At 36.1% G+C, this 22703-nt stretch overlaps 1 protein-coding gene across 3 annotated transcripts in view; it reads left to right on the plus strand.

Moving 5' to 3' along the window:
• Positions 1-21209, plus strand: part of Acsl (Acyl-CoA synthetase long-chain) — a 57195-nt gene extending 35986 nt beyond the window's left edge. For all 3 annotated transcript variants that reach the window (XM_090110347.1, XM_090110353.1, XM_090110360.1), the window contains 12 exons: positions 8199-8334; positions 8842-9057; positions 9564-9741; positions 10387-10638; positions 11603-11821; positions 12236-12351; positions 13024-13167; positions 14462-14640; positions 15228-15327; positions 17348-17501; positions 18255-18530; positions 18933-21209. In XM_090110347.1, coding sequence (XP_089966473.1) covers positions 8199-8334; positions 8842-9057; positions 9564-9741; positions 10387-10638; positions 11603-11821; positions 12236-12351; positions 13024-13167; positions 14462-14640; positions 15228-15327; positions 17348-17501; positions 18255-18530; positions 18933-19087 — 2125 coding nt within the window. In that variant the 3' untranslated portion in view covers positions 19088-21209. The remainder of the gene's footprint in view (positions 1-8198; positions 8335-8841; positions 9058-9563; positions 9742-10386; positions 10639-11602; positions 11822-12235; positions 12352-13023; positions 13168-14461; positions 14641-15227; positions 15328-17347; positions 17502-18254; positions 18531-18932) is intronic.
• Positions 21210-22703: the final 1494 nt, after the last annotated feature.

Here is a 22703-nt window from a genome sequence, read left to right on the forward strand (position 1 = left end):
ATATCACTGCAAAGTATCATCAAAATTCGCTTAGTGGTCGTCACGGGAAAGAGTACTTCACATCCATACATTCTTACACTCTTCGCGTTTACAAATAGTAAGTAGGTATCTTATAAATAGGATTAGTAGGAAGGATTATGAGTAGGTGGCCAAGCGTGATTGCAGGATATGTATAATGCCGCCCGACGACCCGGATAGAGTGGCCCATAGCTTCCTCTCGCCTGCTTGTGATGACGTCAACGTTTTGTTACGTGAAGATTGGAGGTTTCATAAATGTTCACCCGTATGTAGAATATTGTGATAGAAAAGATGGAATAAGGACATGTATTATGTAGGTCAGGAGTGTTATATAATACTATTAATTGAGGCTTTCAGAATGTATATTAAAAAACTTATTGTTTACAAAATTTGATGTTTCTCTTCACATAAATAAATTTTATTTTAGCGAATTATATACAAAAACCTCAACCAGCTTTGGATGTATTGCGCGGAAGAGCAACGTACTCATTGTAAATGTAGGAGTAGTCATATATTTTGTTGATTTATTACCTCCTTAAGTAATAAATTGTCGTCGAAAAAAATATTTTTTAAGTATGTACTTACATATATTTTTTATATAAGGTACTAGCGACCCGCCCCGGCTTCGCACGGGTGCAATGCTGATACTAAATAAACTACAGAAAAACTGTGAACGTTGTATACAGGGTGTAATCGTTAAGTGTGCACAGGCGTTTTTTCCGTAAGTATTACAGATAACAAAAAACTTTAAACTGATATCGAAAGTACTTAACCTAATGAGTAAAATGGCCGGAATAAATTTTAAAAAATAAATCGAGAAATATCAAAAAAATTATCTTTAAACCCTCCCATACATTAAGTATGAAATATGAATATCCCAGGTAACATTTAATATGAAAGATTTTAGCTTTCTTTTTCTTTTTTGGTTTTTTGCTTTAATTACTTCGCAAATTTGAAGTGGCCATTTTCCACGCTTTTTCCGGACATTTTCCGGACATTTCTCAGGCACTTTCCGGGGATTTCCAGGCATTTTCCGGACATTTTCACGCATTCTCCGGACATTTTCACGCATTTGGCGGATATTTTACGGACATTTTCACGCATTTTCCGGATATTTTCCAGGCATTTTCCACGGTTTTTGCGGAAATTTCCACGCATTTTCCGGATATTTTCCAGACATTTCAGAGCATTTCCCAGGCATTTTGCGGTTATTTTCCGGGAATTTCCCAGGCATTTTCAGGGGATTTTCCGAGCATTTCACGGGGATTTTCCGGATGTTTTCCAGACATTTTCCGGACATTTCCCTGGCATTTTCCGGGGATGTTCCAGGCATTTGCCACGCATGTCCCAACATTTTCCGGACATTTTCACGCATTTTCCGGACATTTTCACGCATTTTCCGGACATTTTCCAGGGATTTTCCAGGCATTTTCCACGGTTTTTCCGGACATTTTCACGCATTTTCCGTATATTTTCCGGACATTTTCACGCATTTTCCGGATATTTTCCGGACATTTTCACGCATTTTCCGGATATTTTCCAGGGATTTCCCACGCATTTTCCGGATATTTTCCAGGCATTTTCCGGATATTTTCCAGGCATTTTCCGGACATTTTCACGTATTTTCCGGATATTTTCCGGATATTTACCGGACATTTTCACGCATTTTCCGGATATTTTCCAGGCATTTTCCACGGTTTTTCCGGGGATTTTCCAGGCATTTTCCACGGTTTTTCCGGAATTTTCCACGCATTTTCCGGATATTTTCCAGACATTTTCCAGGCATTTTCCGGACATTTTCACGCATTTTCCGGATATTTTCCGGATATTTTCCGGACTTTTTCACGCATTTTCCGGATATTTTCCAGGCATTTTCCACGGTTTTTCCGGAATTTTCCACGCATTTTCCGGATATTTTCCAAACATTTTCCAGATATTTTCCGGTTATTTTCCGGGAATCTCCCAGGCAATTTCCGGGGATTTTCCGAGCATTTTCCACGGTTTTTCCGGACATTTTCACGCATTTTCCGGATATTTTCCGGACATTTTCACGCATTTTCCAGGGATTTTCGAGGCAGTTTCCACGGGTTTTCCGGGAATTTCCACGCATTTTCCGGATATTTTCCAGACATTTACCAGGCATTTTCCGGTTATTTCCCGGGGATTTTTCAGACATTTTCCAGACATTTACAGGCTATGTCAGGGAAATGTCCGGAAAATGCCTGGTAAATATCTGGAAAATACCCGGAAAATGCGTGAAAATGTACGGAAAATGCGTGGAAATGCCTGGAAAATCCCCGGAAATGCCTGGGAAATGACGGGAAACATCCGGAAAATGTCCGGAAAATTCCCGGGAAATATCCGGAAAATGCGTGAAAATGTCCGGAAAAACGTGGAAAATGTCACTTCAAATTTGCGAAGTAATTAAAGCAGAAAACCAAAAAAGAAAAAGAAAGCTAAAATCTTTCATATTAAATGTATATGGGATATTCATATTTCATACTTAATGTATGGGAGGGTTTAAAGATAATTTTTTTGATATTTCTCGATTTATTTTTAAAAATTTATTCCGGCCATTTTACTCATTAGGTTAAGTACTTTCGATATCAGTTTAAAGTTTTTTGTTATCTGTAATACTTACGGAAAAATCGCCTGTGCACACTTAACGATTACACCCTGTATATAAAAACATAGCGGCCCGCTCCGGCTTCGCACGGGTATAAAATATATATATGTATACCCGGGCGGCCGGCCGGTACCGCCGCAAACGCTACGTCCCGCAATTTTTAAATCTGTAATATCTTCGAAAATATTCACTTAAATCATACGGTGTAAAGGGCCATATAGATCTATATTAAATGAACAATGTATTCAAGGTATTTAATTGGTTAAGGATTAATGCTGTATTGGTGAAAATCGCTTCGAAAATTAGCTATTATTTGTCGTAAAAAGTAAATGACAAAAAAAAGTTATTGTGGGTTATCCATAAGAGATAGACATATACCATCGCGGACTTTTCTGTAGACCTTTTCAATGTGTATAATACTTAGTATATTATTTTGATAAAAATCGTAGGGTTCAGCCTGCGTTTGCAATATAAGCGGAAAAAATGTCATTTTTTACGACATCACATTAGAAACCTCAAAAATAACAGTACTTCTCCACTATTTAATGGATATTATTATACATATAAACCTTCCTCTTGAATCACTCTATCTAATAGTACCATAAAACTTGTAAATGCTGGCAGGGTAATTGACAAAAGTGCTGATGTTGCGCTTGCTTTTGAAGATTTCTTTAGTAGTGTCCCTGTTAGTATTACTAAAAAATTAAATTCATCATCAGTGCTTGCGGAGTCCTATTTGAGGGACCATGTTGCGGAGTGTAATGTATTATTTGAATTGCGACATGTGACTGCAGATGAAATTGTTAAAACTTTTAAAACATTAAACTTAAAAAAAACATGTGATCTCTGGGGAATGTCTGTGAATTTAGTAAATAATATTATAGAAAACATTGCCAACCATTTAGCGTTTATATTTAATCAGTGTTGTGACTGTGGTATATTCCCTGATTTATTAAAGTTTAGTAAAGTTATTCCTTTATTCAAAAGCGGTGACCAAGAAGACTGTAATAACTATAGGCCTATTTCTATTTTACCAACTTTGAGCAAAGTCTTCGAGAAATTGATTTTAAACCAATTATGTAGTCATTTTGTTTCAAATGGTTTACTGCACGCCAAACAGTTTGGTTTTACAAGGGGGCGCTCTACCACTGATGCTGGAATAGCTCTTTTGTCACATATATATAAAGCATGGGAAAATTCAAAGAATGCTTTGGGGATATTCTGCGACCTTTCTAAGGCTTTCGACTGTGTAGAACATTCCACTCTATTACGGAAACTAAATTTTTATGGTATCAAAGGTTTATCTCAGGACCTCATAGCTTCATATCTTCAGAACAGGGTACAGACCGTTGTTGTTAATGGAGAGAAATCTTGCGGTGCGCCGATTAACATTGGTGTTCCGCAGGGATCTATCTTAGGACCGTTTTTGTTCTTAGTGTATATTAATGACCTACCTTATTATTTGCAGGATATGTGTGAAATAGTACTGTTTGCAGATGATACCTCATTAATATTTAATGTGGATAGATATGACACAAATGTTGACGAAGTAAACTCTGCTCTTTTACGCATATCTAATTGGTTTAATGCTAATAATTTATTATTGAATGCAAAAAAAACAAATTGTGTAGAGTTTATCCTTCCAAATGTAAAAAAGGTCAAAAGGGATATCATTTTAAACGGGGAGGTATTATACCCTGTCGAGTCTACTGTTTTTCTTGGTTTGACACTAGATGAGAAGCTACAATGGGGGACCCATGTTGCCACCACCGCTGCTAAGCTCAGCTCAGCTGCATATGCAGTTCGAAGAATAAGGCATCTCACCGATGAAGATACGGCTAGATTGGTTTATTTTAGTTACTTTCATAGCATTATGTCCTATGGAATTCTACTATGGGGCAGGGCTGCAGATATAGAAACTATATTTATATTACAGAAAAGAGCCATACGCTCTATATATAATTTACGTGCTCGGGACTCACTAAGAGATCTCTTTAAGAATATTGGTATCCTCACTGTACCATCACAGTATATATTTAATAATATTTTACATGTACACAAAAACGCGGACTTACACACAAAAGTAGGAGATAGACACTGTTATGGCACAAGGAATAGAAATAAAATTGAAATGCCATTTTATAGGTTAGCTAAAGTTAAAAATTCATTTATGGGCCAAGGTATACGTTTTTACAATAGAATTCCTCATAGTATTAAAGAGTTTAGTAGTGTTAAATTTAAAACTTATTTAAAAAATGTATTAGTTCAGAGAGCCTACTACAGCATTAAGGAATATATGGAAGATGAAAATCCATGGAGGGTTGTCGCGTAAGAATAACAGGACAGTTCTTTGTCATATTATGATAATATATAATATTATGTAGTTAGATGTAAGTAACATGTAATGTAAAATTATATTGTATATGGACATGACTTTAAAAGAGCAACTATGGAGTTTCTTGCCGGTTCTTCTCCATAGATACTGCTTTCCGAATCGGTGGTAAATTTAAAGAATGTAATGACGATTCAAAAGTGCTTCTGGAAGAAGTCTAATTGAATAAATAAATGTTTGAGTTTGAGTTTGAGTTTATCTATTAAAAAAAACCGCATCAAAATCCGTTGCGTAGTTTCAAAGATTTAAGCGTACAAAGGGACATAGGGACATAGGGACAGGGAAAGCGACTTTGTTTTATACTATGTAGTGATTAACCACGATCATAATTCAAGTTTGCAATGAAAACATATATAAAGGAAGATTGGATCTTATCTCAATAAATAATAACAATTATAAAAGCACCGCGTACAAAACAGCGTCTAGAGCAACTTCTTAAATTTAATTCGAAATTATTTTGTTTTCCTTTAAAGTATTTTCGCTTCTAATTGATCGTGTTTATTCCGGTGAAAGCTGTAAACAGAGATATAAATAAACCGATTACCTGAAGAACACAATACGAAATTGTGCTAAGTAGCATTCTTGACAATATTATGTTTCAGTATAAAAGATATTGTTTGTTCCAAAATAATCTGGTCAAATGAAAACATGTCTGAAAAGACTATTATCCAAAACACAAACGTGTTCCTTAACAATGACACCATTAGCAGGACGCGCTTGTAAATATACACGTGCCTATGAAAATAGATTCTTTAGAGACTTGCGTTAGCCCCGTCTATGTCTGGTATATGTGGAAGATGAAAATCTATGGAAAGTTGTCGCGTGAACCACAGATCAGTTCTTTGGCATCATTATTGTTATATTTGTACATAATATTATGTAAAATCTCAATGAAATATTGACAAAATTTTAATTCGAGTTCAGCTGCACGAATTTTAAAACAATGATACCATAATAAGGTGGTTTGTTCCAGAAAATTTTAGTTTTGCACGCAATAATACCTGTTTGTTCCAGTTTCCTCATCAAACTATTTCTCGTCTTAACTGTTTCCGAGAATTCCGGATACAAAAACAAAGAGCCAGAGACAAATATTTTTATTTTATTATATAACAAATCTGTTATTTTAATAAGACAATACACACACGATTTATATGTGTTTTGAAAATTGATCTGGTTGTAATGATCTTTGTTATCTCGATCATAAACTCCATAAATACCATGAAGTATATTAACAACGTTAATGTGATTTAGAAACAAAAATAAAAGTCATGCATGTGAAACCATATAAATTAAGTGATCAAACTGATTACACAAGCTTTAAAGGCAATTCACCAACTTAATTCGAGCAAAAATTCATTAAAATCTTAACAAGTTTGACTTTAAAATAATGTTAATAGGAAAATGCTGACAAAGAACGATATGTCACTGTGATAATTGACATCTGCAATGTATGCCTTTTATGTTTCCGTCATTTTTTCATTCGATGAAACATCCAGATTTTCGGTGCAACCACCGAAGTCATCAAGTAATTTCTCGTTTTTGGCATTTAGCCCGTTATGGCCTTGCGCAGTTCTCTGTTGACTTGGCAGGTTGATATTTATAACCTTCAATTTCCATGTAATATCTCTTCATACGTACACTTCAGAATAATATATTATAGTAATATGTATTAATATATATCATGTAATAGCGTAATATGTATTACTAGATTTCCGCCCGCGGCTTCGCCCGCGTTTGCAAAGGAAAACCCGCATAGTTCCCGTTCCCGTGGGATTTCCGGGATAAAAACTATCCTATGTGTTAATCCAAGTTACCCTCTATATGTGTGCTAAATTTCATTGTAATCGGTTCAGTAGTTTTTACGTGAAAGAGTAACAAACATCCATACATCCTTACAAACTTTCGCCTTTATCTTCTTCTTATATATAAAAATGAATCGCAAAATGTGTTGGTAAGCGCATAACTCGAGAACGGCTGAACCGATTTCGATAATTCTTTTTTTATTATATTCCTTGAAGTACGAGGATGGTTTTTATGTAGAGAAAACGTAAACATGTACCACGGGCGAAGCCGGGGCGGACCGCTAGTAATATATATATATATATATATATACATATATAATATATGTATATATATATATATGTATTATAAAGCTGGAAAGTTTGTTTGTTAGTTTGCTTGTACGCGCTAATCTAAAGATTGAAAAATTATTTCACTGTTAAATAGTCCATTTATGGAGGAAGTCAGGCTATAATTTAGCATCACTTTTTGAGGTTGAAACCGCGGGGCACGGCTATTAAAGTGTATTCTGCCGTACAAACTTGCTTTCTTATTTGTCGAAATTTAAATGATTGTACGCTTTCATTAGTGACGAATCGTTACCTAAATGTAAATATTTTATCGGAAACACGAAAATAAACATGTAAATGTAAACCAATCGATCGGAAATCATTGAATAATTTTATATTGACAAATTGCCGCTTAAATATTCATTACACATTTACGAAGCCAGTGTCCAATTATGTGATATGTATTAACATAATATCTGTGCTTACTGTATATAATATTGTGTAAGTTTATTATTTGCCACTCGAAACTAAGGAAGTATTTTTATAGCTTATGTTTGATTCTGGTACAAAAGCTACTTTTATGCCAAGTATCATCAAAATCCGTTCAGTGGTTTTCGCGTTTAAGAGTAAAAATATCCACACAAAGTTAAAAACGTTTATAATATCAGTAGGATAGTGGGATGCTTCTTATTTGTAACTTCCGATATATCTTCCTTGACGTTTAAGCCAAATTTTAGCATACATGAGGTCTTCCTTGTGGCCATGAATACTAAGTTGACTGGTCTCAAGATCGTCGGTCAAGGTCCTTCTTGAATGTTTTGGTTGACTGGCGACTTTTTTGTTTATAAAGTTTTAAACTTTGACTTTTGCACTTTTGTTGTATGTACTTTGTTGTTTTGGTTGCTTTGTTTTCTTCTATGTTAATTATCATGCCAAATTAATAAAGATATCGTACCGATTCTGTCTTTTCTTTGGTAGGTTATTTTTTAAGTCTGCCTGACCTTTTATCAATATATATTAAACTATAACCTTCAGACAACAAGTGTTAAATAAACATTTTTTTTCTCTAACAAATTGATTTCCTTGTCCACAGGCCAGAGTCATGGTGGGTGTCGGCTGCGCTACAAACGATCCGCGCCGTGGTCCTCGTGTACGACATACTGTCGTTCCCAGTGCACCTCATCCTGCAGAGGCCCTGGAGGAAACGCTCCATGTCCAGACGAATTAAGGTAAACTGACATTAATGGCTATAGGCGTAAGGTTCACTTCAGGATAACAGAGTGGAAGGTTTATGAGAGGCAATGAGACGTAATGATACTTAGTATTTTTTTTTGTTTTGGAATAAAAGTGATATTTATGTTGAAATAAACAATGTAATGATTTAAAAAGTGATTAATTTAGTATTATTGAATAATAATGGAAAATGAACTTTAAAGGTAGTAATGAATAAAAAGATGTAATGATAATATTATCGACTTTTTTATGAAAAAAGCGTAATTTATTTTTCTAGACTACTTTATTTGTTATTTTAATACAAGATATTTGTGCTGAGTTCTTTTAATTACTTTTTAATTTTTTGTTTAATGAATGTTTTTATTGCTGTTGTACGCAGCTAAATATACCTAATGTTTAACTTTTTAAATGCTTCTTATCTTTCTTAACTTGTATTTGCAAATACAATCGTCCGCTTAACGTTGTAAATTAGCAAAGTAAACATTTCAAAACATTTATACCAGGCGCGCATAATAGAGTCCTCGCCGGACAGCATCACAGTGCGATCCGTGTCCACCCCGTGCGCGCTGCACCAGCGGCTCGTGCGCGACAACGTGACCACGATGGAGGCCATGCTTCGCGCGGCCGCGGCGCGCTGGCAGGAGCGGCCCTGCCTCGGCACGAGGACCGTGCTCAGCGAGGAGGACGAGCCGCAGGCCAACGGACGGGTGTTCAAGAAGGTAATAGTGGAGTGAATCAGTATCATAGTTCGTTCGTACACAAGCGGGGTGTGAATGGTGGTGAACATATTTCTGCAGAACATAGAAATACTTTGTCGTCGATCGTTTAGCTTGGGGCACTTCAAATACCTTTAGATTTGTGTGGGATATAGTGATTTATAATCAGGTAACTTTTCCTATAAAATTTGGCGCTACAACATAACAGTGTTGTGTTCTTTTAAGATGTGTTCGATACCTACATTAGTAAAAGCAACATTTTCTATCAGAATATAAGATACCTTTTCTTCCAGCTTTTGATCAAAATTGTTGTATTTTATTAAGCTATTGCATAGCTTCTATCGCGGGCCTTGAGTGCGGGGACCGAATCGAGAAATTCCGTAACGAAAAAACCTCACGCTCCCCACTCCGACGGGCTCGGAGGTGTGGCTTGAAGGCATGCTATGCAATAGCTTTACCGCGGCAGTCCCCGAGTGCACACGTGTTTTTGATTTTAATAACCCCCTTAGTACAAAATGGGCGAGTACGTGTGGCGGTCATTCCGCGACGTGGAGCAAGAAGCGGGCTGGTTCGCGGGCGGGCTGCACGAGCTGGGCTGCGCGCCGCGCCGCAACGTCGCCATGTTCGCCGAGACGCGCGCCGAGTGGATGGTCGCTGCGCACGGCTGCTTCAAGCGGAGTATACCGGGTAAGGGGACTGGATTAGTCTAAAACAAATGCCACACTCTAAAATAACAAATAGAAAGAAAGAAAATACCTTTACTCACAAATACATCTGTATATAATTTACACTTATAATTTATAACTGATACTTACGCATAGTATGATTCAAATTGAATAGCGACCCGGAACATCGTACGTTCCAATGCACAGAAAACAATTTCAGTTTAACAAGTTAATTATTCCTGCGTGCACGTGCTCTCGCAGCTAACTTTCGATCACACATTAAGTTTCAATCTAACTGTACAATAAATGGCTGCTCTTCTAAGTTCTTACTCCCTCTCAACACTCAATTTTTGTAGATGTTATGAGTGGCGCAAATCATTCTTTACTGACCGGTGACACACCAGTTGAAACTTGAATGTAGTATTTTGTTTACTTATTAGACATTACATTCAACGATGTGCCAAACTTGAGATTCCTTTTTTTATTCAGACAATAGCAGACAAACAATTTTACAAATTTACCTAGACAAGAACTAAACAATAATGTAGAACGCAATCAATCCACTTATTCTCTAATCTATTCAACATCGAATTTTTATTGTCCTGAAAGAATATTTATCATACCAAACCATATACTAATAAATCTAATATATCCATATTATTTTCAGTGGTCACCATCTACGCAACCCTCGGCGACGAAGCCATAGCGCACGGCATCAATGAAACAGAAGTGTCCACAGTCATAACCACACACGATCTCCTGCCAAAATTCAAGAAGATCCTGGCCAAAACACCCAAAGTGGAAACTATCATCTTTATGGAAGATCAGCTCAAGACCACGGACAGAGATGGCTTCAAGCAGGGTATTAAGATCGTCGCGTATAAGGAAGTAATTGAGAAGGGAAAGCAGTCGAAAGTTGGTGAGTTTAAGGCTTTGTCAGATAGGACGCGTATTTTAGCGCTGCGTAGTAGCGCTACAGCGTCCTGTTTTAACGTCGCGCGAGGCTTCGTCAAACAGAACGCTTTAGCGCGCGTTAGGACACAGCAATTGATATTATTAAAGCTGCATGTTGTTAACATAATTATCACTTACGAACAAAACAAGGTACAGTGATATTATCTCCGGAGTCGGAAGAAATTTTACTTACCAGTTTCAATAATTTCTTCTCCGATTTGTGCCCACAATTTTGCCTTCATTGATATATCTTTATAGTTTATATGATCTATCCTTCGTATTATATAAGCATGGATATTTTCTAACCAATTCTATCAAATTTTCGGTCATTACGCAGTATTTTATTATTATTTTACGCCTATTAACTACGACGCTAAAATAAAATTTGTAAAAAAATACAACACCCGACGTTAAAGCGTCCTAACGCCGAGACAGAGCGTTGCGTACTGCTAGCGCCGGCGCTCTGTTTGACAGTATTCTACGATGGTAGTAGAACACATCTTAGCGTCATATCGCGGCGTCAACTTAACGCTCTGACGCGCGCTAAGTACGCGTCCTGTCTGACAAAGCCTTTAAGGAATTCTTATTGGTGCGTTTTAGTCTATAGGAAACAATCATTTTTTGGCTCGTATAAATTTTTAACATGTGTTGATATGTTGTCATAAAAAATAACCTATTTTGTAACTGTTTTAACTGTTTAAATTTCTCACAAAAAAAGCACGATTGAGAGTTCTTGGTAGTTTGAAGAAAATTCGCTTCAACCTTAAATAACTTGGATTGTTTCATCCTCACCTCATCATACAGAACAAATCTTGCAATTGCCACTAGGCAATTGACATTTTGCAAGTCTAAATATTTTTACCCGCTACACTTACAATACAAACGTTTCTAATAAAAATGTCACACTTAAAAAAAATCATTTTTTCCAGAATCCCTCCCACCCCTACCAACCGATACAGCGATAGTGATGTACACATCCGGTTCGACCGGCGTGCCCAAAGGCGTAGTGTTGTCCCACCGCAACATGGTCGCCACGCTCAAGTCGTTCGCGGACGGAGTGCCGATTTATGATGATGATATGCTAATGGGATTCCTACCCCTGGCCCATGTGTTTGAACTGCTAGCGGAAAGCTTGTGTATTATTGGAGGTTGGTTATTATGTATTAACTTAAATATTTTGAATCGGAGAACGTAATGCTGTAATATGCGCACATACCATCCATCCAAACGTCCATTAAACAATAATTTTCAAATAAAACTAAATATACTTGTATAATGTATATATACCTTGTTAGTTGTTGTACATATAAAATACATCATAATAGTATAAGATAAGCACTTTTTAAGTAAAAAAAAAACATTTAATAATGTAACAAAATAATCTAACTAAAATATAACATCTTACATTTTTATTTCATAATTAATTGAATTTATGTTATTGGACCTAAAATTTCGCAATGTCTGACGGACTACACACTGACTACTCTACAATCGGTCTACTCTTAAATATTTTATACAAAAAAATATTCTTTATAGCATTAAATATTCAATAACATTTGTAGGTGTGCCAATCGGTTATTCCACTCCGCTCACGATGTTGGACTCATCGAGCAAGATCATGAAGGGAACAATGGGAGATGCCACCATCTTGAAACCAACATGTATCACCACTGTACCTGTGAGTATATATTTACTTGTCCAAATACTTTCATCTATACTAATATTATAAAGCTGAAGAGTTTGTTTGTTTGTTTGTTTGAACGCGCTAATCACGGGAACTACTGGTCCGATTTGAAAAATTCTTTCGGTGTTAGATAGCCCATTTATCGAGGAAGGTTATAGGCTATATATCATCACCAACAGGGGTGGAGCCACGGGGGTGAAACCGCGCGGAGCAGCTAGTTAACGTATAATAATAATAAATAACTAGATTCAAAATCACTCGAAAATGGACCGAAGCAAAACTGTCTGACCGTGTATTAGGCAGTTTTAACGATACAATAGACTTTGAACATTACTAACGCGAAATAAGATAACTTAAGAGTAAACCTTTAACCTTAATTGAAATAGTAACTTCTATTAATATATCAATACAAAAAAAGACGGGTCCGGGAGTGCCGGCAGAAGTCAAAACTTGATTATTAACGTTGAGCATGTTTGATATTTTGGAATGGTATCCGTCTTACGCTTTTTCGATCAGGTCACGTGTCCTGACGCGAGAAGATTTTATACCCATTACAGAAAAAGTGCTCAACGCCGCTAAAGAAGTTTTCATTTCAAAAATTGGAACTTCAAATTCGCCCAATTAACTTACGAGTAAGAAGGAAGCTAATGTATCCTTTATCTGCAGCTAATAATGGACCGTATCAGCAAGGGCATAACGGACAAAGTGTCCCGCAGCGGCGAGTTCGCGGGCGCGTTCTTCAAGTGGGCCTACGCGTACAAGCAGGGATGGATGAAGCGGGGATACGATACGCCGATACTTAATGCTGTTGTATGTATTATTATCATTATCATAAGTTTTTTTTTTTATGTCAGAGCAAGCAAAGGGGCAAAGAAAAAAGCAAAGCGGGTGTTCCACCTGATGGTAAGTGGTCACCACCGCCCATAAACACTTGTAACACTAGAAGTGTTGCAGGTGCTTTGCCGGCCTTTTATGGACAAATAAGCTCTTTTCTTGAAGGCCCCAATGTCGTAGTTGTTCGGGAACACCGCAGGTAGCAAATCGTTGAAATTTTGAGTCAAAGCGATTGAACGCTTTCTCAATAATGCATCAAGTGAAGTCCCATGTCCCCTAGTTAAAGGTTAGATACATTATACATCTGTTTCACTGGTCGATTTTCTTTAGGGACAAGTAGGTGATCAGCCTTCTGTGTCCTACCAGACCAAGACATTTTTTGACGTGACAACGTCTTATAATTCGATAGAGCCGGCTGCACGCACGAAAAAACATGACTCATGCGGCGTTACCTCGCTCTGAGGCGTTCCATGAGGCTTAAAGTGCAAGCGAGAGCGCGGAACGAGCGACAAAGAAGCACAATCGGACGTTGTCACGTTCAACTATCGTCAGTAAACCGACTTTACAGACAACCAATTTTTTTTATGTCCACATTTTCGCTTTCGCCTTAATTTTAAGTTGACGCAACATCTTGATTGCTATGGTCAAATTAAATGTTTGCGTTTCCAGCTCAATCAGTTTCTTTTTAAACTTTTATTTTTTTCTAGAATGCTTTAAATTATTTTGCACTTTTTTAATTTGTTAGTACAATGTCTGTGGTACAATTGATTTTTTATGTAATTTCCGGCAACTACATCTGCCCATATACTATTTTATTTGTATATAGTGATTGGTACTTCTGGGCCTGTTGGTTTGTTCAAAAATTTGATTTTTCCCAACATTCATGATTAATCATCTACGTTATTTATTCAACACCACAATCAATATTTATCTATGCCACTTATCCGTCACAAAAACATTTTTTATCTATATCACCCGTAACCATAAACATTTAATATCTGTATTCCATCTGTCACAACAAATATTTTTGACGTGATAACGTTTTTAAAATCGTTTTAGTCGGGTGACATGTTCAGAAACTTGTGTCACACGCGCGATCGCAGGTATAACGAGAGAGAGACGGACCGATCTCCCGTCTCGGCCGTCTCATCTCGAGCGCTGCCACCAATAAGACGTTATCACGTAAACATCTCGATCGTAAGCCTACTTTACAAACAACCAATTTTTTTATCTGTATCACCGTCACAACAACCATTTATTATCTGTGCAGGTGTTCAAGAAAGTGCGGTCACTACTCGGCGGTCGAGTACGTCTCATGATAGGGGGCGGAGCTCCCCTCGCGCCCGACACGCACACGCAGGTGCGGCTGTGCCTGTGCTGTGACGTCATCGCCGGCTACGGGCTCACCGAGACCACCTCCTGCGCGACCATCATGGACCTGCTCGACCGGTGAGTGTGGGCACCCACGGGGCTTGTGCAGTGGGTAAACTTGTAACATTGGCGCAATAAGCAGGGCGAAGGGAGCACAGAGTAAAGAAAACGAACATAGAGAAATCTAAGACGCGTTGTGCAGGCCGAGCTATCATAAACCAGTTTTGGCCGGTAACGGCTGACAAAGGGAGTAATTGACACGCATATAGGCTTGCAGTAGTGTAACGATATTCACGCGGTTGTATGCGCTGTCTTTACATTATGCATGTTATAAAAATACCTAAAATAAGACTATTTTTTGTGTTCATGCATTTTAGTTCGTTCATTTTGTCTCCGCTCCGGGAGTGCCGGCAGAAGTGAAAACTTGATTATTAACGTTGAGCATGTTTGATATTTTGGAATGGTATCCATCTTACGCTTTTTCGATCAGGTCACGTGTCCTGACGCGAGTTTAAGATTTTATACCCATTACAGAAAAAGTGCTCAACGCCGCTAAAGAAGTTTTCACTTCAAAAATTAACTGTTAAAATAAATATCTGCGCGGAGTAATGGCCACCCGCTTGTTATATAAAAAACGTATTTATTAATAAATTGTTATGTAACAGATCTACAGGCAGAGTAGGCGCTCCCACGACGGGCACAGACATCAAGCTGGTCAACTGGGAGGAGGGCAACTATCGCGTTGGCAACAAACCGTACCCACAGGTAATAAATATATATATAAATAAATAAATAAATATTTCAGGACAATTTTCACACACGGCACAATCTGATTCCATGCTAAGCTTTCGCTTGTGTTATGGAAACCAGATGGCTGATAAACATACATATATAATTTTTAAATAAATACTTATATAGATAATTATGTACATAATCTTAATACTATTATAAAGGCGAAAGTTTGTATGGATGTTTGTTACTCTTTCACGTAAAAACTACTGAACCGATTACAATGAAATTTAGCACACATATAGAGGGTAACTTGGATTAACACATAGGATAGGTTTTATCCCGGAAATCCCACGGGAACAGGAACTATGCGGGTTTTCCTTTGAAAACGCGGGCGAAGCCGCGGGCGGAAATCTAGTCTTAATATATATAAATCTCGTGTCACAATGTTTGTCCTCAATGGACTCCTAAACCACTTAACCGATTATAATAAAATTCGCACACCATGTGCAGTTCGATCCAACTTGAGAGATAGGATAGTTTAAACATGTAGGTACCACGGGCGAAGCCGGGCCGGACCGCTATTAAATATATATGGATATACATTTAAAACAGTAATATTTAGGAATTGTATAGAAATACTGATAAAGAGTACAAAAAATCTTAAACGTATTACAATGATAAACGTCAGCTTCTATTAAGTGAAGAATTTTGTTTAATTCCAGAAAAATTAGTTGAATTAAGTGTACATAGGTAAATGTTAAAAGAAATTCTATATTTAGTCGGTTTGTCACGGTCGCGTTGTTCAATTTAATATGGCGTTCTCTAAACAGTAAATATGGCGCCAAAAGTTTTATTATGTTTTCCACTAATTGAAATTCATCTACACCAGGGATGGCGAACCTTTATGCGTATACGTGCCAATTTTCTGGAATAATATTTAATGACGTCGCAGCCGTGCCATCAAATATTCTTGACTTTGTGATCAGTGGAAAAATAATGTAAAAAAACAATATCAACTCAAAGCTCTATATTTACCAAAAATACAATTAGTACAAGAGCAATTAAAAATTAGTGCGACTTCTGTTGTTGCAGATTGGACGATAATTGACTTATATTGGGGTTGTACGATGTTACTTTTGAACTTGATTCATCAGTCAGTCTATTTCTAACAGAGTCTTTGATGTTATTCATCTCTGAAAACAATGACTCGCAGGCATATGTTGATGAAAATACAGTTAGAATAGCGTGAGCCAGCATCTTTAAACAATTAAATGTTTCTGGCAACGCATTCCAGGTTTCTAAAATTTTATTATTGGCATCTTTACTTATATTACTGGTCAATCTTTCTGTTTCAATCAGTGACGTGCCGAAATTATTTCGTCGCGTGCCAGCAATGGCACGCGTGCCATTGGTTCGCCATCCCTGATCTACACTAATATTATAAAGAGGAAAACTTTGTTTGTTTGGTTGTAATGAATAGGCTCATAAACTACTGAACCGATTTTGATGAAATTTGGCACAGATAATCTTTAGACCCTCAGAAAGAACATAGGCTACCTTTTATTGCGAAATATGTACCACGGGTGAAGCCGGGGCGGACCGCTAGTAATTAATACTTTTAAATCATTTTTACGCTATATTATAATTAATTTTTGAAGTGAAAACTTCTTTAGCAGCGTTGAACACTTTTTCTGTAATGGGTATAAAATCTTAAACTCGCGTCAGGACACGTGACCTGATCGAAAAAGCGTAAGACGGATACCATTCCAAAATATCAAACATGCTCAACGTTAATAATCAAGTTTTCACTTCTGCCGGCACTCCCCCAGTGCAACCCGTCAGTGCAACACGCTTCACCTGTATGTTTGTTTGTAGCCGACTTCTTTGGGCGCGATTTTGACCCACTTTAACCGGCCAGATTTCGTTCAAACTTTGTAGATTTATTGAGGACCGATGACAATACACTAATTTGATAAAATTTTCTATTTTTTAGTTCGGTTTTCTATAAAAAGCGTGTTTTTTAGTTTAAAAAACTATTATTATTTCTCCCCAGGGCGAGGTCGTAATAGGCGGTGACAGTGTAGCGGAGGGTTATTACAAGAACCCGGAGAAGAGTCGGGAGGAGTTCATAGACGTGGGCGGTCGGCGATGGTTCCGATCTGGCGATATTGGGGAACTGCATCACGATGGGTGTATTAAGATCATCGGTAAGGAAATTGGTTAAAGGGTGTTGTGGAAGCTATTTGTCAGGTCAAAAAACAAGCGTTTTGAAGAATTTAAGCGTTATTTAATAACTTTATTGTTAATGTTTTCCAAACGTCATGTTTAGATGTTTAGAAATTCATAAGCATACGCCATTCATGCACACATGCTGGTAAGGCGAAAGACGCAGGTTCGGTTCCTGACCGATTTTTTTTATTCTTTAAAAATTTCTCATTTATACAGAATTTGAATGCTATAAAACTAAATAACAAACTTCATTCACTTTTATCATACGCACATAATAACTTCTATTAATAAAAATATACTTAAATCTATTAAATTTATTATATTACTTTTTTTTGGTGTAAAAAATATATCTACTTACCTATAAAGCACATTACACACCGTGAAGATACTATAATATTTTATGTTAAGATTCTCTAATATAAAATATTACAGTATCTTAAGGTATCCGGTATCAGCGTTCTGACCATCATTTTTCTTTTTGTCATTGCGTACTAAGACCCCTGTAGAACCGCCATCCTGTTACAAATGACCCGAAATTTTGTGTCAGTATCTCCCGGCCGGTATTTTAAGATATTGAAGATAAAATATATATGTATCTTCTTCGTGTGTTATGGCTCATAGGATTTGTATGGCGAGCGATAATCGGAAATATGCTCTAAGATAATATATATTTTACATTATCTTCACCGTGTGTGATGCGCTTAAATGTAAACAATAATATTCCTCCACAGACCGCAAGAAGGATCTAGTCAAGTTACAAGCCGGTGAATACGTGTCCCTTGGCAAAGTGGAAGCGGAACTCAAGACATGTCCCATAGTAGAGAACATTTGTGTATACGGAGATAGCTCTAAAACATACACGGTAGCGCTTTTGGTCCCAAACCCGAGGCATTTAGCGGAATTAGCGGCCAGAATTGGCCTGCCAGAGATGGAATTTGATCAGCTTTGCCAGAATAGCGAGGTGGAAAAAGCGGTTGTTAAGGAACTTGCTGATCATGCGAGGAAATGTGAGTTTTTTTACGTTTTTTGGTTGAATTTTCCAAATCTATCTCCGCAATGTCCTTATGCATATACACTTTTTCTGCATAATATTTCACAAATACCACATATCTTAAAGAACAGACCTCCCTTAAATTAACTTTTGGGCTCAAATTAATCTATTTGCAGTACAAATATATTTTTGTTATCATTACAATCATTTATTAAAAGCCACTCGATTTACAAAACTGTTATCGTTATATCGATATTTGTATTGATTTATTAATAAGTAAAATAAATAAATAAATATTTCAGGACAGTTTTCACACACTTTCGCTTGTGTTATGGAAACCATTAATAATTATTATCGTTAACTATACTGTTATTATCCAACTGTCGTAAAAAATCTCTAATAATAACAAATATTCCAGGTGGTCTAGAGAAGTTCGAAGTACCCGCCGCAGTGAAACTATGCACAGAAGTTTGGTCCCCAGACATGGGCCTTGTGACCGCTGCCTTCAAGATCAAGCGGAAAGATATCCAAGAGAGATATAAGGAAGATATCAAGAGAATGTATGCGTCGTGAGACGATCGCACGCTTCGGTACTAAAGTGTTCGTTTGGTGTCAAAAGTGTCAACGTGTAGTGTTAGTGTCTTGTGTTTGGTGTTAAAAATTATGTATTGTTCATCTTTGTTGTGGAATTCCTGCGCAGAAATTAAAAGAATAGGACTAAATGTTATTGGTACTTTATAAAAATATTATGTTACAGTTTATGTAGTTGTTCTTGGTTGTCATTTAATTATTGATGATATAAATTATGTGTAATTTTAACTGCGCAGGAATCGGTTAAAGAACATTAAAACATAATTGTAAAATGTCATTTGTACTCTTATAATTAGTTTGTTAAAGCACATTAAGACATTAGTTGTAGACTGAATTAAGTTATTTAGATCAAAAATACCTTGAAATTATTTAGAACGTTATATATTTTACAGATTATTTTTAATACATAACATAGACACTACATACCTCGAGCATAAAATATCACGATTTAAAACAACTACCGTGATAATAAAGTACCGGAGCTAAAAGCATCGACTTCGATGATACAAGCCACTAAGAAGTCGGTCCACACTCTGCCTCTATGAGGTTCTCGGCTTTTAAATTAGTTTGTAAATGGTTGTATAAATATCATGTAATATTGCTTGAGATTAAATTTTATTTGTATATCGTGCATCACATTATGTTAAAGTGTTAAATTTTAAGTATGCCAAAGTGTTATGGACTAGTGTGTTATCCATATAATGTAAGTTTTTCTGTAATATACGGCGATGTAACTTCCTTTTGTATAATCAAACAAAACACTTAACATTTTGTGTGTATGTGTCAAAATATAATATTAAATTTTATTAAAATCGTTTAGTCCATAACATTTTTTATCGAGTCGTCGTAAATGCATAGTTTTAGATTCATCAAATTATTATATAGTCTGTGTAAAATTTTCAACTTGTACATACTTTAATTTACATAATAAATTGTAGTTACGAAATTCTCGCTGTACTTTATAATGTAGCTTTTCTCTTTGATAGAGCAGTATACATTTAGATCTGATGTTTATATGAAAAGTAAGTGAGAAACGAAGTGCAATTGTTTTTGATGTCATGCGATAGATAATCCAAGATGGCGGCGGAATAGTTAAAATAAAATATACGAACTACTCAAATATTTTTCTCAACCATATTGGATAAATAATTTAGTTTAGATGCATCTGTCGTGTGACGATTTAGAAATTGGCCTAGTGTATCCTATATAGGTCGTTGTGTCGAATCGTTTCGACGCGGACAAATAAAATTAAAACTTTAAAAATAAGTAATCGTTTTAGTACTTAGGGGGACGGGGAAGCATGCCACTGTTGTAACAGCCGTAGTTCACTATTTATTTATGCGTTTGGAGCATAATCGAGTAACCAAATGTTTTAGTTGTATTAGGCGAATGTACTCGTAGCGGGCCTACGCGTGTGAATGTGAGATTCTTCAGGCAATTTTATAAAACGCGCGCAAAGGTCCCAGATGTCGCAATTTTATTTCGATATGACGTTTTTGTTTAAATTATTGTAAATGTGTATATATTGGTGGCACATGTTAATAACATCAATTTTAATGTTACGGTGCACTGGGATTTAGTAATAGAGTCGATTCCTAGATGTTTTTTAACTATTCATTTATCATACATTTTCATATAGTTTTAGTTGTTTGTTCACTTGTTTTTAGTATTTATTAAATCCGAGTGCATCTCTCGCTACTCGATACTCTAAGTAGGCTTTAAATGGAGCAAAAGCAATAATGTGTTAACATAAGCCGATTCCGTTAAGCATTTCAAATATGTACTACGCATTTTCAGGCATTTTAAGCCCTCTATAATCGTTGTTCTGTAATATAACTGCTAAAGCAGTCTGCTAACTTAAGTATATATATCTGTATATGAATATAAAATTCCATCAATGTATTTATTTTATATGTGTGGATGTTACTGTCATAGGTAGCGGCATATTTTTTGATGTTAATCGTTTTGAATCAAGTAAAAATTGAATGTTAATCCATGTCAGTAGGAGTCACTTGCTCAGTTTTTTTCTCGTTTGGTATCCTTAATGTTTCAACTGAAAACGTTTTTTGTATTATTTATTCAATAAATAATGTTAATAAAATCATATTTTTGTTTTCTTTACAACTTTCGACTATTTTCCTTACAATAATATAAAATAAAAGTGTTATTATGTCATAGTGTTTCGACTACTATAATAACACAATAATCTTGGGTTCGATCCCCTGTAAATATGTTTAGGGCTGACTCTCACAGACCTAGACAACAGATAAAACATAGTATTTCTAGTGTTTGATTTTACGCGTGTATTATACATTTAGAAATTAAAGACTTAACGGATTTTAAACGCGATTTATTCATTATATTATTTTCCCGACGTTTCGAACACTTTACAGTGAGCGTGGTCACGGGGAAAAGTCGGGAAAATAATATAATGAATAAATCGCGTTTAAAATCCGTTTAAAAGTCGTTAATTTCTAAACAGAGAAAATAATGAGAAAATCATTCACATTCGTAGCTTGCAGGCAAATTCATTTTATTACGAAAACTTTCTGATTTAGCTTTACAAACCCTAAGTCAAATAGTGGTCACAAACAGTAGTAACTAGTAAGTGATGACCACCACCATTTGTTATACACCGTCAATAAGGATATTGACTGGTTCATGGTTTTGACTGTAACATAATATATATGTACTTGACACTAATTGATGTCCAATGAAGCATCGTAAAATAACCATGCATATGCATTTTATAGAAAACTAGCTTCGCTCTGCGGTTTCACCCGCGTTGCTCCGCTCCTGTTGGTCTTAGCGTGATGATATAGCCTATAGCCTTCGTCGATAAAATGGGCTATCTAACACCGAAAGAATTTTTCAAATCGGACCAGTAGTTCCTGAAATTAGCGCGTTCAAACAAACAAACTCTTCAACTTTATAATATTAGTATAGAATATAGCTTATCTCTAGTTAAAATTTAGCTAATTGTGCGAATGAGTCGATCGAATTGATTTTTTGAAAGTTTCTCGCAGATTAATGTAATTTCACAATGGGGGCATTTTCAGCACTAGCCTTCCAAATTTCCAATGATAATAATTATACTAGTGGTCCACCTGCGTATCAACTGACCACGTTGCCCAACCTATAAACGTGTTAAATTAAAATGTTTTTCTTATTTTTTTTTTTAAAGCTTTATTGTGTGGTAACAAGAAGCTATCGCGTAAATTCATGCGTCATTAACTCGTAATTGAAATCTAAATCACCTAAATGTATCTATCCAACATGCATCTAAATATTTTATTTTATGCCATTAACGTTAACGCAAATGTAGCAATAGCTTAAAAGAGATGTTTCTATAATAAAATACATATCTGAAATCTCACGTTTGTACACATAGATGATCCGCGTTGCATTTTGTAACATTTTGATAGAAATTTTTTTGCTACTACTACATAAAGAAAAATCACTTTAGTAATCTATTTTCCATTTGTGAAATCAACAGCGCAATTTATGTCTTTTTTTCTTTGCAATGTTTTTGCATTACGTACATTATTAGTACGTTAAATTTAAAATTTAGGCTCCATCATTTAATTAGTACATGACT

This window comes from Colias eurytheme, chromosome 2 (assembly GCF_061535395.1).
Source record: "Colias eurytheme isolate Ceu_HAF_F1 chromosome 2, ilColEury1 Martin Lab GWU primary, whole genome shotgun sequence".
NCBI classification, from domain to species: domain Eukaryota; kingdom Metazoa; phylum Arthropoda; class Insecta; order Lepidoptera; family Pieridae; genus Colias; species Colias eurytheme.